This window comes from Odocoileus virginianus, chromosome 13 (assembly GCF_023699985.2).
Source record: "Odocoileus virginianus isolate 20LAN1187 ecotype Illinois chromosome 13, Ovbor_1.2, whole genome shotgun sequence".
Lineage (NCBI taxonomy): Eukaryota > Metazoa > Chordata > Mammalia > Artiodactyla > Cervidae > Odocoileus > Odocoileus virginianus.
The window spans coordinates 34,657,625-34,672,417 of NC_069686.1; the positions used below are offsets into that span (position 1 = coordinate 34,657,625).

At 40.7% G+C, this 14,793-nt stretch overlaps 1 protein-coding gene across 11 annotated transcripts in view; it reads right to left on the bottom strand.

Annotated features, from left to right (window-relative positions):
* FMNL2 (formin like 2) overlaps positions 1–14,793 on the bottom strand; it is a 323,788-nt gene that overhangs the window by 27,423 nt on the left and 281,572 nt on the right. For all 11 annotated transcript variants that reach the window (XM_070476194.1, XM_070476200.1, XM_070476198.1 and 8 more), the window contains 4 exons: positions 10,123–10,197; positions 5,520–5,630; positions 2,617–2,766; positions 552–653 (listed from right to left, as the gene is read on the bottom strand). In XM_070476194.1, the coding sequence (XP_070332295.1) occupies positions 552–653; positions 2,617–2,766; positions 5,520–5,630; positions 10,123–10,197 (438 nt within the window). The remainder of the gene's footprint in view (positions 1–551; positions 654–2,616; positions 2,767–5,519; positions 5,631–10,122; positions 10,198–14,793) is intronic.

Here is a 14,793-nt window from a genome sequence, read left to right on the forward strand (position 1 = left end):
GAATTAAATCCATGCTGTGTTTTTCTTTTCAACCAAATGGGTGATCCACAGAATCCACTCAGACTTATCCAGATGGGAAAATATTGTTGCTCCCAAAAACCTGTGATAAGGAACTGGTGAACCCCTAGTATCTGATTGCACACACACATAAAGACATACTCTGACTATGAGTTACTTTGGAGTTTCACCTCTGAAATGGTTCCAGCAAATATGCTACATCCATGCATCCCTCTGCCATGACCATGTATGTGTGCGTGCTAAGTCGCTTCAGTCATATGAGACTCTTTGCAACCCTGTGGATTGTAGCCCGCCAGGCTCCCAGCCCATGGGATTCTCCAGGCAAGAATAATGGAGTGGGTTGCCATTTCCCCCTCCTGGGGAGCTTTCCAACCCAGAAATTGTACCCGTGTCTCCTGCATTGGCAGGCGTGTTCTTTACCACAAGTGACACCTGGGAAGCCCGTGACCATATCCGGGTTCTATCTACTGGGCTAAAGCCAGAGCTGGTTCCCCACAATGCCCATCTGGGGCAGCTGCCACCATCACACTTACCCGAACAACATCCAGCTCCTTGTTCCTCTGCATGAGCTGCTTTTCCAGTTCCACAATCTTGGACATGGCTTCATTCTCCGTGTCCTGCAGTTTTTCTGACAACTGTCAAGTTTAGAAAGAAAGATTTGTCATGACACAGGATTATTCTGACCAGGTCTTTGGTTTTCAGAAAGCGGAGCTCAGAGACATGAAGGGCCCCTCAGAGTCCAGCATGTGTACCCCAAGTTGTTTTCTGAAATTGTTAATATTTAGAAGATGGTCCTGAATACAAACTTGTTTCTATCAGGAATTCATTTACAAGGGACTCTTAACAAAACGCATGTGTCAGCTCCTTAGTGCTTCCATATCCACAATGTGTCAATCTCCATTTCTGCAGGAGCCCGCAAGAGTAGAGAATAGTGGGTGAGGGAGGTGGACTGGTCACCTTTCCCTCCCTAAGAAAGGGCTATTAGGCAAAAGGTTTTGAAAACTGTTGACTGAGAAAAGTTGGTTCTATTACTTTGAGTTATCAGTTGAAAAAATACTACTGCTTGTTGTGACCCAAATTATCCCAAAAATACAAGACATTTTGGACATGCTTAGTTGCTCAGTTGTGTCTGACTCTTTTTGACCCCATGGACTATAGCCCACCAGGCTCTTTAGTCCATGGGATTCTCCAGGCAAGAACACTGGAGTGGGTTGCCATTTCCTTCTCCAGAGGATCTTCCCAACCCAGGGACTGAACACACGTCTCCTGCATGGCAGGCAGATTCTTCACTGAGTCACTGGGGAATTTCAATAATAAAACTCATTTTGGAGGGGTAGTTCAAATAAACAGGTGGTTATGACAATAGCAGATTATTTAAGTAGGGTCATGCAGTGCTGGCTGAGGCTTCAGAGAAAGAGGGGATGAGCCATCAATGAAACAGTTACTTTTCACATAAGGCTCTAAAACTGGGTGACTTCTGATTCCTTACATCTCACTGATAATAACAGCAAGTAAAGAAAATCAGGGAGGAATGATGAGGAGGGAGAGTGGAGATTTACTGCTGACCAGGTTCAGAATACAAGATTGGGTGGTAAGAAAGTTCGTATGGGTTTTCCTGTAACATCTTATGGAAAAACCCAAACAAACTTTTTGACCAAACCAATACGTATTTTAAGAGAAGAGACAAAAAGAAAAAAAAAAGGAAGAGCCCGTAAATTCTCTTCCTAAGCAGGTGCCGACTAAGTCAGCACAGCACTTAATAAAGGGAGGGGTTTTGGCAACTTGGCCATGAAAATTCCCCTTTTCAGACAGATGGGAAAAAGGGAATGACATGGAACACACACATATGAAGACATACCAGGAAATGCAGGGGAAAATAAGTGGACTGTTCAGAGAGGGAAAACCACACCTCTCCAAAGAGACACAATTCATTTCACAATCAAGGGCATTTTCAATAAGAATTCAGCAAAAGAATCTGGTCTTCACAGTGTTTGGGTTTTCAAGAAGTACCATGTTCCTGTTCATTATACTGAGAGGACACTCCTTGAAAGAAATGGGTATGTGGGAAAATTTGCTGATTTCCTTGAAAATGCTACCACTTGAGATGAATCTATTTAGAACCTAAGGACCCATGAGGCAGGAAGGTGAAGACCCACATCATAAGGTCACTGGATCAGCCTGTCGACGGCTTGCGTGGACATGTTTGGTACAAGGTACTCATGTTCAGAAGAAAATACTTCACCAAACCGAAATGTTTGAGTTGCATTTCCTCCCAGGTAATACCAATCTTTTTTTTTTTTTTTAACACCATCCTGTAATGCTTCTGTGCTTATAACTAAAAGGGAAATCTAGATGCAGCAGAAAACGGAGCAGTGAATGAAGGCAAGGTAGTGAGTTTCACTTAGCTGTAAGTAACACATCTGCCTTCTTTGAAAGGGCTCAGAATGGCTTCAGGTTGCTTTCTAGCTCAAGTTGCAGCTCATTCCTAGACTCCACATCCTGCTGTTTGCTGTCATAAAAGCCATAAAAGCTAACATCTATTCTGTTTTGCACCTAGCCAAAACGTTAGCCACTTTTCCTTTTCTGAGAGGTAGTTACATGAGAGATGTTTTCTTCCAGTTCCTCCACCCTCTCCAAGGCTGCGTTCTTGGTTTCAGCATCCTCCAGAAGAGCTCCCACATCAAACACGTTGTCCAGGTAAGCCTGAATCTGAACCTGCAGTTTGTCACTCTCCGTGTGCTTCAGCTTCTAAAAATCAAAATGCAAGAGAACATGGTGTTAGCATAACTGTCAAATAGAACATAGTTACCCAACAGCCTACATATTTTTGTTTGTTCCTTCCAAGAGAGGGTTTTCTATCTCATCCTCCTTAGGAAAACTCTGGGGTAATCATCTAAGAGGGTATCATCAGATTACTTTCTGGTACTTACCCTCTCCCAAATATACACACATTTCTCCCTAATCCTCCCTGTAGATAGATTTCCCATGCAGATATATTTCAACCTAAAACATTTTTTATGCAGATGAAATCAAGATAATAGAAAAATCATAAGGGAACAGCTGTCACAAGTAACATAAACCCTGAGGGGTATCTGTGTGGTAGAAGAGATTAGAGTGGGTGGTATCTTGCCTGGGTAGTGATGACAGTTCTGGTTGGGGGTGAGGTTGGGAGGCGGGAAAGACACTGATAGAGTTTATTAGCCTTGGGGACTATTTTGGCAGTAATTTCTTGAACCCATCCTCCATAATTAGATGACTAAGACACTTGCCCAACATGAGAAGCTCATGGCTCCCAAAGCACAGATTAGGAAGCTTTCTGCCATTCTCAGCATTCTAGGGTCAGGCATCCCAAAGGAAGTCAACCAACTCTAAGGTAAAATTAGAGGTTGAGTAATAAATCAGTCCATCTTTTTTACAAGTACTGTAATTCATGTCTCTCCCTGGGGAACAAGTGAGTGGTTACAATAATATCTGGCACTTGGATGATGCCAGTAGACAGTTACTGAACAGATAATGGTGACTTACAAGGCTGGGTTTTTGTAAACTAATGAAGCATTTATTATATGCTTACTTATAACCACTTCTATCTATCAAGGTTCACCACCAAGAAGCCAGGAAGTTAGAGAAAGAGTTTAGGAAAAAATCTTACATTTTTAAGAGGAATACTGCTCTACAAATAAAGTTTCAGGAAAATGGATCTTTCTCCTGGGTCTAATCTAGAATTCTACATCTTAGCTGTCTTGAAAAGAATATGTTCTATCTTAGTTTATGAATCAGAAAAGAAAAAAAATTTCTGAATAAGGGCAAAGTCTAGAAAAGAAATGAAGCAGCAGCTTAGTGAGATTCTTCACAAGATTCACAGTGAGTAACAGGTGTTGATGTCACTACCTGTCATATCCTGTAGCCTGAAATGAGCTCTGTGTAACCATCACAAAACAGAACCCAAAACACCATTAGGAATACACCCAACTTTCATTCAAATATTGTTATTCTCGGAGAATGTAGAGAAAGAGAATAGATGAACCCTAGTTCAAAGCAGGGAAAAACTATTGAATACAATGTGCTGTTAAATATATTAGTGGGTCTTTAACAGGAAAGAAATTTAAACAAACTTTTCAATGGAAATCTTTCATAGCTCCATCTGAGTAGTCATGTACGGATGTGAGAGTTGGACCATAAAGAAAGCTGAGTGATGCAGAATTGATGCTTTCGAACTGTGGTGCTGAAGAAGACACTCGAGAGACCCTTGGACAGGAAGGAGACCAAACCAGTTAATCCTAAAGGAAATCAATCCTAAATATTCATTGGAAGGACTGATGCTGAAGCTCCAATACTTTGGCCACCTGATGCTTAGAGCTGACTCACTGGAAAAGATCCGATGAGAAAACTGAGGGCAGGAGGAGAAGGGGCGACAGAGTATAATGTATTTGGATGGCATCATCAACTCAATGGATATGAGTTTGCGCAAACCCTAGGAGATAGTCAAGGACGGGGAGACTGGTGTGCTGCAGTCCATGGGGTCACAAAGAGCCGGACATGACTGTGCAATGCAACAACAACAAACCTGAATGGAGTCTTTAGACAACATGAGGCCAGTCTACTCAAGGGCAGCCTAGCTGGTCTGAGAAATAAGGCCATGAGCTCAAGAGTAACCAACTCAGCGATTCTACCTTTCAATAAACTGAGGGTACCATCAGGGTAGTTCTCTGGCTTCCCCCTTAACAACAATGCACTCTCCAGGTGAAATCTGGAGATGTCCAAGGGAATTACGTGTATTTTCTTCACTTCTAGAATCAGCCTTGAAACTGAGGTCAACAATTCTCGCCCTATCGCCAGCAGTCTTTCAAATTCAGGTGAATCATTCCTTATGCAAAAGGGAAAACAAAACTGCCTAAGTGTCAAAGGACATCTGTGTACACACAGTTACTTAAGTCTACTTATGATTTTCACATCAACTTTGTTCCTAAGGGGAAGAATTTCAGGGAACCAGCTAAGCACTTCTGCAAGGGAGCAAGAGAAAGAGAAACTTTAGATCTCTCTTCTCCCAAGAACTAAAAGCAGAATTTCTAAAGCCACAAACACTTTAAGCAGAATTTAACAGCTACACAAGGAAGTCTCTAGTGTCCGTTTCCTCATTATTTCTTGATGCTCTAAGCATTTATGGAGTCCCTAGAGTAACTAAGAGCACACAGTGCCCAACAGAGCTGATGAAGGGTGTAGCAAGACTTGACCCAGACAGCTCAAAAGCAGAGGACAGCTGCACCAACGCTCCAAGAGGTACTAAATGCTGTTGACAGAAGACAGTGTCAGGTCCCAGGAGACCTGCATGAATCCAGCTTCCCGGACAGATCACATCACTCAGACAGGTTCTTTTAATTAGCTCTACAACACATGACTGCATAGAGCCTTAGGTGATCTCTGGTCATTATGGAAGTGCATCTTTGAGGGTCCATGATAAATCAAGTCTCATATTGGAACCAAAGCTTAACAGCTATACTTACATCCAAGTATTCGTCCAGGCCTAATTTGGTAAATTCATATTGGAGGTGAACTCTGAAATTCATGTCTTCTACTGAGTGGACTACAATATTAATAAACTGCATAGAGGCCACCTGAAATAAAATTGCCAACAGGTTAGAAGAGGTCCAAACTTATTTTCTCAGCATAATCATAGGCATATACTTTCAATTTCACAAATCTAAGCTCATTTACCAATTTGCTTTTCCTTTGTTTCACTGGATCTTTAAAAATATTTTACAATAAAAAAAATTTACAATATTTTAAAATGCAAAAGCCCTTGTATAGCACGGGGAGCTCACTCTGATGCTGCATGATGACCTGGAAGGGTGGGATGGAGGCTCAAGAAGAAGGGGGTATATGTATACATATAGCTGATCCACGTTGTTCCATAGCAGAAAGTAATACATTAAAAAGCAATTACACTCTAATTAAAAATAAACTAATTTAAAAAGAATTGTTTTTTCAATGAAAAAAATTTTTAAATGTGCAAAAATGCATAGCAGTACCACAATAAGATATCACTTCATATCCCCTAAGATGGCTTTAATCAATAAGACAATAACAAGTGTAGACAAAACATGAAAAAACTGGAACCCTCATCCACTGCTGATGGGGATATAAACTACTGTCAAGCGGCCACTTTGAAAAGCTTGACAGTTGTTCTAAATATTATTCAGAGTTACCATGTTACCCAGCAATCCCACTTCAAGACACATAATCAAGAGAAATGAAAAAAATACATCCATATAAAAATGGGTACACAAATGGCCATAGTAGCATTATTCATAATAACCAAAAAGTAGGGGGGGGAATCCCAATGTCCATGAATGGATGGATTTTTAAAATGTGACATATGCATACAGAATATTATACAACAATGAAAAAGATGAAGTCCTACACATGTTACAACATGAGTGAACTTGAAAACATTTTGCTAAGAAAAAAAAAGTCAGACACAAAAGACCATGTACATTATGATTCCATTCATGTGAAATATTCAGAATGGTAACATGTGTAGACAGACAGTAGGTTAATAGTTGCCTAGGAGTTGGGATGGGAAAAATAACCGCTAGTGGGTACAGAAATTCTTTGAGGGGCAACAAAATGTCATACATTAGATTGTAGTCATGATGGCACAACCCTAGGAATATACTAAAAATACATTGACCTGCACACTTTAGATGTGTAAGTTGGATGGTATGTTAGTTGTATGTCAGTCGTGCCCAGCTCTTTGCGACCCCATGGACTGTAGCCCGCCAGGCTCTTCTGTCCATGGATTCCCCAGGCAAGAATACTGGGGTGGGTTGCCATTCCCTTCTCCAGGGAATCTTCCCGATTCAGGGATCAAACCCAGGTCTTCTGCATTGCAGCACATTTTTTACCTTCCAAGCCACCAAGTAAGCCCCAGTTAATCTCAGTAAAGGTATCTTTTAAAAGCCTTGTAGGCATATAGAACAAACTAAATTATTACAGGTACACTGTAAAAAAGTGACAATTATTACAATGAAGAACATTTAAATCATCTGCAATCACAAGGTGATCTCCTCTAAAACTATACTGGGGGACCCGCCATACCAACAGGAGAGCAACAGAACTTCTGATCCATTTTTCCATTTTAAACAACCAACCAGTTTCTATTCCATAAAAGTCCTGGATTTGCTACTTTCTTCCCACAACTGCATCAGTGGCTCTGATCTGCCACAGAGAAAACCTGACCCCAGTTTAGTAAACAACAGAAACAGAGTTTAACGTAGCTATTTTATTTTCAGTAGGGACAGTCAGTTTATTTACAGGGAAAATCTCTCTCTGATGTTCTTCTTCTATAACCACCCAGAGACTAGAAAGGAGGTGTGACTGTGGGATCCAGATTCACATTTACTCTGCAAACTGCTTCACCCTTTCTCTATCCCCCAAGCCCTTCTTCCTTTACCTTTATTAAATTATTGTTTATCAAGTTAGATTCTTCTTTGAGTGTATGTTATCCACTGGGTATCTGTGGAAGACGTGTCAACTCCCTAGGTTACATGGGACTCGGTTGTGATTTACTAAAAAAAATTGCTTCAAGTGCTATGGGTCAATGAGCTAAAAAAGACTTTGTCACTTTTTTGTTTTCTTTTGCCCACCAAAAAATACTTAGAAAGGTCTTGTGCAACATCTGAAGCATTTATATTATGTTTTAAGGGAATATGGTGTTTGGGAGGTTTGACAACTTAATTGCATTCCCAAGATAGTTTATGAAAAGCCTCATTATCTGGAAAAAAAATATGGCTGGATTTTGGCATTTTTCTGTTACTCTTCTGAAAGCAGGTCTATAAATGATCTGTGAGTATTATGATATGCCTTAGAGGCAAATATTTGCTAGATGGCACAAGAATTGAGCACACAGTACTGATATACTAGCAGCATTTAAATAAGACTCCCAATGCATATATATGTGTGAATAAATGAACTGACAGGAAATATGCTCTCATTTGTCAACAGTGCAGGTGTTCTAAAGGGCTTAACACCATTTATAAATTCAGTAGAAACTCAAATGGCAGAGGGATCTGGTATGTATGATAAATGAGTGAAGTGGGTCATGTGTAATACAATAAGGAATGGTGTGGACTGTAACAAACTGTCACAGTTACCTTCAAACTTAAGGAATAGGGACTACTTAGTGCCAGCAGCTTATACTCTGTAAGAACAGGGACCAAGCATTACCAGAACTTAATTAATTCTCAGGAAAATCTACAAATCTGTATTTTTAGGCCCAATTTCCAACTTTTTTGATGGAAGGACATCACTGTCAGACTAAACTCACAAGCCTGTATGTATGCTGGCTTCAGCCTGGAGCCTCCAGTTTGCAATCTCAACCCTAAAGGAATGAACAAATTCCTCCTACAAAGGCAGAGAAAAGAACCTGGTCAGGTGAGCAAGGGCACGGCTTCTTTACATCTTTGTCACCAGGGCCTTAAACACTCCAACAAAAATCCAAACAACAAGAACTTAAAAAGTCAGGGTAAATGTATTCCTTCTTTCAAATTTATTGTTCTACCTTTTTTTAAAAGTATATATACATATGCTTTATGGAGCAGAAAACCTCTATAAAAGACTTCAACCAATATGTTTTGGGAAAGGGCCAAGAATTAGGATAACACATGAAATTTTAAGACCCAGAAAACATCTTTCATATAAAAAGGGTTAGAAATCTGCAAAGCTACAGCCAATGTTTTATAAGCACTGAAGCAATTCAAATGAAAACTGCCTAGCATCATAAGCACAGGTTTTGGAAAACTTGACAACAGAAGAAGTGAACAGGCTATCTGCCCCAGGCTAGATGGGATCTGGGAAATTAAGCCCCAGTAAAAGAACTCCTGGGTCCAGAAGATCCCGAGGTCAACTAGACTGGGTCAAACTAGACTGGGTATACTCAGGTGTGACCTGGCTCTGGAAATCCTCTATAGTGGAGTCTACCTTCAGTTCATGATTAAGACTTAGGTACACAGATTCAGAGGTGCTCAGAATCTTTTGCTTTTTGTCCCTGAGGATGATAGTTATGATGCTGAATCACATGAGCTTACATGTGATTTACTCCACTAAGGAGAGGTGCAATACCACTGTGCCCTCAGAGAATTACTAGAGCTGGTAATCAAGTGAGGAAAACACAAAATCACTGCTGTGTGTTCATTTGGGGGATATATACTACCAGGTCTACAAATCAAAGCACTTCAGTCTTGGAGAACAGTCTGGAGAAGGCCACTGGATGGGGTGTGCAAAAGGCACAATGATCCAACACTCTTGGTTTCTACTTTAAGGATTCTTATGCAGTACTATTGACTTCTCAGGGCTTCCCTGGTAGCTCAGTCGGTAAAGAATCTCCCTGCAGGGCAGGAGACCCAGGTTCAATCCCTGGGTGGGGAAGATCCCATGGAGAAGGAAATGGCAACCCACTGCAGTATTCTTGCCTGGAAAATCCCATGGACAGAGGAGCCTGGTGGGCTACTGTCCATGGAGTCACAAGAGTCGGACATAACTTAGCGACTAAACCATCACCACCATTGACTGCTCAAGCTGGCTCCTGCTGGCATTTGTGCCAGCTGTTAACTTTCTTTTCACAAATGCGTGGCTTCCCCCTTTATCTGCTAAAACACAGCTGATTCTTGAACAAGATGCGTTTGAACTGTGCAGGTCAAATTTTTTTCAATAATGAAGACTAGGTACTACATGACCCACAGTTGATTGAACCTGCAGACGTGAAACCACGTAACCAGAGTAACCACATAACCACTGTAAGTTAACAGGAGGGTTTTCCACTGTGGGGAGGGTTGGAGCCCCCAACTCCCTGCATTGTTCAAAGGTCAACAAAAGCACTGTAACCAATAAATAATTTTGATAGAAAAAAAAACCTGAGATAAATGCCATAAAGGTCAAATACAGATGAAGAGAGCAAGTCAAATTTGAATCTATAGCATATAAAACTGTTTCCTATCCTTTGTAACATTATAATACAGATGTATATATAATATATAAATATAAGTGGATTTAGGAAATAACTGCTAGATCTGAGTTGGCTTTATTAAATGTAGCACTGAAATAACTCACCATAAAATCTATGTTATTGTCCTCATTCCTGAAATGTTCCATCAACTTCTCAAAGCGTTGTTTTTCTCCACAAACCTGAAACACACATTATCATTGTGCATGTGAAATTCCAAATGTAAGCACTCCAAAATTAGATGCAGAAATTTTAGCACTAATAATTATTTCCAGAACGTCTATTTTATCCCCCTCTCACACGCTATTTACTTCTCTCCTGTTAGTTAATGCACAAGCAGCAACATGAGCCAGCACCAAAGCTCATCCTCTGTTTCTCTGACATGTTCTCTTGATGGCTTGAAATCCATACCAAATGTGCTCTTCTTTCACTGGTCACTTTTTTGTCACATCTTTTTAGCTGGCATTCACAATCCCAGAATGTTGGTTATGGTTTTTTTAAAAAATGACCACACTTTTCCTTTTTACAAAGGTACTTTTGAAACAGACACACTAACGGATTTTTCATAATTTTGTATTTAAATTCCTTGAGAAGCAGGTTCAAAAAGTGCATATCATGTCTAACAAGTCTAATAACTATTTGTATTTATTTTTAATTGATTGATGATTGCTTTACAATATTGGTTTTATTTCTGTCATAATAATTTTAAGCATAAACTACAAAATAAAAATTTGGGAAGCTATCTAATTCCTTCAAGATGAGGACAGAATTTTGCAGTCATTTGTGAAGCAGCATTCCAGAGGAGGCCTGAAATACATGCATTCAGCTCGAATGAATGCTTCTGCTGAACAGGTGAAATAAGCAGATAAAATACTGTGAACTCCAAAGTCCCAATGTATTTTGCATATGCTGCTGCTGCTGCTGTTAAGTCGCTTCAGTCGTGTCTGACTCTGTGCGACCCCATAGACAGCAGCCCACCAGGCTCCGCCGTCTCTGGGATTCTCCAGGCAAGAACACTGGAGTGGGTTGCATATACGGGGAATTAAAAACATGGAGCTAAAAACACAGTCAAAGAAAGATTTGTATCAAATGACAACAACCTGGAGACTTATGCCCAAAATCAAAAGATGAACTTTAATTCTTTCAGTGTCCTTGTCTGCCTTTTTGTTTTTGGAGCAAAGTCCTAAATCCACTAGTTTATTTCCTTACACCTTGAGAAAATTGTTACCTGAACACCCATGGGCTCCTTGTTGATAGTAAGACAGTCTCTGGTATTAATATTTTGTGAATTTAACTCAGATTTCACATGATTAGTTTTCTGATTCCCTTTGTGATCTTAGAAATAACCAGGCCAATCCTAAAGATTTCTCCTAAAATGACATTTCATAATGCTATAATACAGCCAGTTAATTCTGTCATGTTAAATTCCACGCATGTACACACACACATACACACTTTGGTGAAGAGTGTGTCCAATGAAGGCAGGAATATTATGTTGTGCTCCCTACTCTATCCTCAGCATCTAGAACAGAGCTTAGCATGTTGTAAATTCTCAATATTTGCTGAATTGCACTGAAAAAAGGATAAATAAGATATTATGTTAAAATATTCTTAATGAAAGGGTGAATGATCTACTATTGCTCCCCATGATTTTTTACAATAAAAAAAAGATTGGGTGGAGAGGGAGGTGGGAGGGGGGACCGGGATGGGGAATACATGTAAATCCATGGCTAATTCATTTCAATGTATGACAAAAACTACTGTAATGATGTAAAGTAATTAGCCTCCAACTAATAAAAAAAAAAGAAAAAAAAAAAGAACCTTCAGACCTCTGTAGACAGGGACAAGGGTTAATCTTTAGTAGTGGTTCCTGTGCCTTAACTGTGTGCTAGGAATGCTCACTAGACTCCCTACGCTCTGAAAAACTTCTATTCTCAGAGTAAGTTAATTTTTTCAGCAGACTAGACCACAGCTTACTATATTCCGATAACAACTCCCCATTTATCTATACCCACTTTAACAAAAAATAATTACAGAAGACAGAGGAACAGTGCATGGCCCAGATCAGAATGAAGAGAAGAAGGCTCCAGAAGGGAGAGTTTAAAGTGAAGCCTTTAGAAGATATACATGTGTGTCCAATCCCACCCTAGAAAGCCCAAGTCAGGAGGCCCAGGCAGCGCTGAGGTGACATGGGTGGGTACATTTGAAAAGCACTAGAGACCATTCTGATGTTCTGCAAAGGCTGAGAACCAGAGATTTAAAGGAAGTCACATTCTGCCCTGGGGCCCACTAGACTCTCTAGAGCATATGCTACAAGTTCCGGGAAACTAAGGCTTATTGAAGGGGATATGGAAGCGCAGGATCAGCTCTCTAGACCATGACATCAGTCACATCTTGTGCTCAAAGACACAAGGGTTCCTAGTCTGCAAAAAAAGCCCAGCTGGTAAAAACTTGCAAGACTTGGTATATAAAAAGTCAGCATTACAACTTGAATTTTCCTTAAGAGAAACCTCAACATAAGAACTTGCTTCCCAGCAGGACAGTTTACTTTCGTCTGTTTGGGGAGGTGGATATGTTGCAGGGAGAAGTCAATTCTGACTCCATGCTGGAATTATTTCTTTGACTTGGTCTCCATTGCTTTTGTTATAATCATACATAATGGCCTGCCTCAGAGAATCCTGCCTTTCTGCTTGACTGTTAAAGTGCCTTTGGTCAGAACCCTGTCCACCTGTAGATGGGAAGAAGGAAGGAACTAACACACCCCCCTGCCAGAGGCTGCCATTCCAGGAGATCTCTTCAAGGTTAATGGCCTGTATACTTTGTTTCCTCATCTCCCTCCCCATCTCTGATCCATAAAAGAACCTGGCATCCAGACCCCAACAAGATGGTTATGCTGAGACATTAGTCTGCCAACTTCTCGGTCAGCTGGCTTTCTGAATAAAGTCGTATCCCTTGCTTCAACACCTCGTCTCTCGGATTCATTAGCCTGTCGTGCGGTGAGCAGAGCAAACTTGGACTCAGTAACACGCAGTGACAGGAGAAAGGAAGAGAGGTGGTTCTGGATATGGGGACGACAGCTGCCAGCTTTCCTGAGACGCAGGCTGTGATCAATGCTCTGAGCAGCTCAGCGCTCACTGAACCAGGAGAGGCAGCAGCCCTCAGTGAACAGTGATGATGAAGACAACTCCTAGGAGGGCAAAATCTCCCAAATCAAAGAATGTCAGAAATCCCCAAAGTACCTTGGGGAACCTCGTGCCCTCCATTTGTGACTGAGACTGACAGGTAAACAGACCAAATATCTCCAGCTTGATAAAACATCCACACAGAGGCAAGAACCAGGGCTCCAACTGCCAGCCTGATGTTCCTGCTCTCACACAGCCCAGAATGTTCAGAAAAATATATTCCATTTAAGATGATCGTAAATGCATTTCAGAATCATCTGAGACACCAACAGAGATGGAAAATGTTATCATTAAGAAGCACAATCATTCCTTTGGGCATGCGCTCAATTATCCATGCACCAGAATCTCCCATGGAACTTCCGAAAATGGATGATTCCTAGAGTCTACTCCAGGACACAGTGAATGAGAATCTCCATGGACAGAACTAGGAATCTGTGTCTTTAAAAAGGACTCATAATTGTTGGACCAGCAGTTGGGAACCAGTGGTTTATCCAGTATTAGACTAGCTGATTAAAGCCTCAGTCTTTTTTACTCCCAATTGTAAACTGGACAGCTACATCATTAACTCCACAACTCATTCAACTTCTAATTTAACTACACATAAAAGAAACAGTTACTATAACTGGGTATCACAGGAATGAAGCAGGGATTGGCCCACTGTGCCTGCATGGATACAATGAATAATAAGCCAACTCCCAAATAATCAGAGACTGTGTCCAGGGCCTTAAGAAAGTGGATTTTACACAGCTGAGGAAAGCATATGTAGGCAGCAAAGCTACTCAGATTGTTAATAAAAAGATATGGCATCAACTTCAGAACAAGAAATATTGTATTAATTTTCAGCTGAATAAAGATCTGAAAAGTCATTTTATTAGACTGGTAGAATGGACTGAAATAGATATGAAGAGGAGCCTTGAATATATGCCTTTCTTCAGAAATCCCTCATTCTGTCAACAGACAAAGCCATGCTGAGAACATGTGTTATGAAACAAATGTATTAAATACCTTTAATCTTTAAAAATAATAGACTTAAATGTCTCCCAACTTACAGCTCCTTGGAACTGGGTGCAAAGGATCCAACTGCACCAAACAGCACATTGTCAACACAGATGCCAGCTTGGAGAAACCATGAAAGACTGACCACTCTCCTCATCCACTGTAAGAACCAGAAGGGCTCCCCCTATCAGCCCCACCAAGTCACTCTCTATAAAGTCTGAGCTACACTGCTCTGCGGTTGATATCAGCTAATGAATTCAGGGTGGTACTTTCTGACATTTTCCCACAGGAACAGTATGGATTCTCGAGGACCCCTTCGTTTCTGCTGGAAAAAAAAAGGGAGCGTGCAAACCAGATTCACATTTGTTTCTATGTTACTTTAGCAATCATTAAATCAGAGTATACTACAATCCCACAGGAAATGGGAAGACATGTTTGGGGAAGGTTGGTAAAAGTCGTGTTCCACATCAAAGGAGAGTTGTCGTAGCTCCTACAGCTCACATCTGGACCACCCCCGCAAACTTGGTTCAAATAAGATCATCATGGCTGAACATGCCTCTTCTCTCCTTTGAAACCGGCCTCACTTAGAAAACTGGTGAG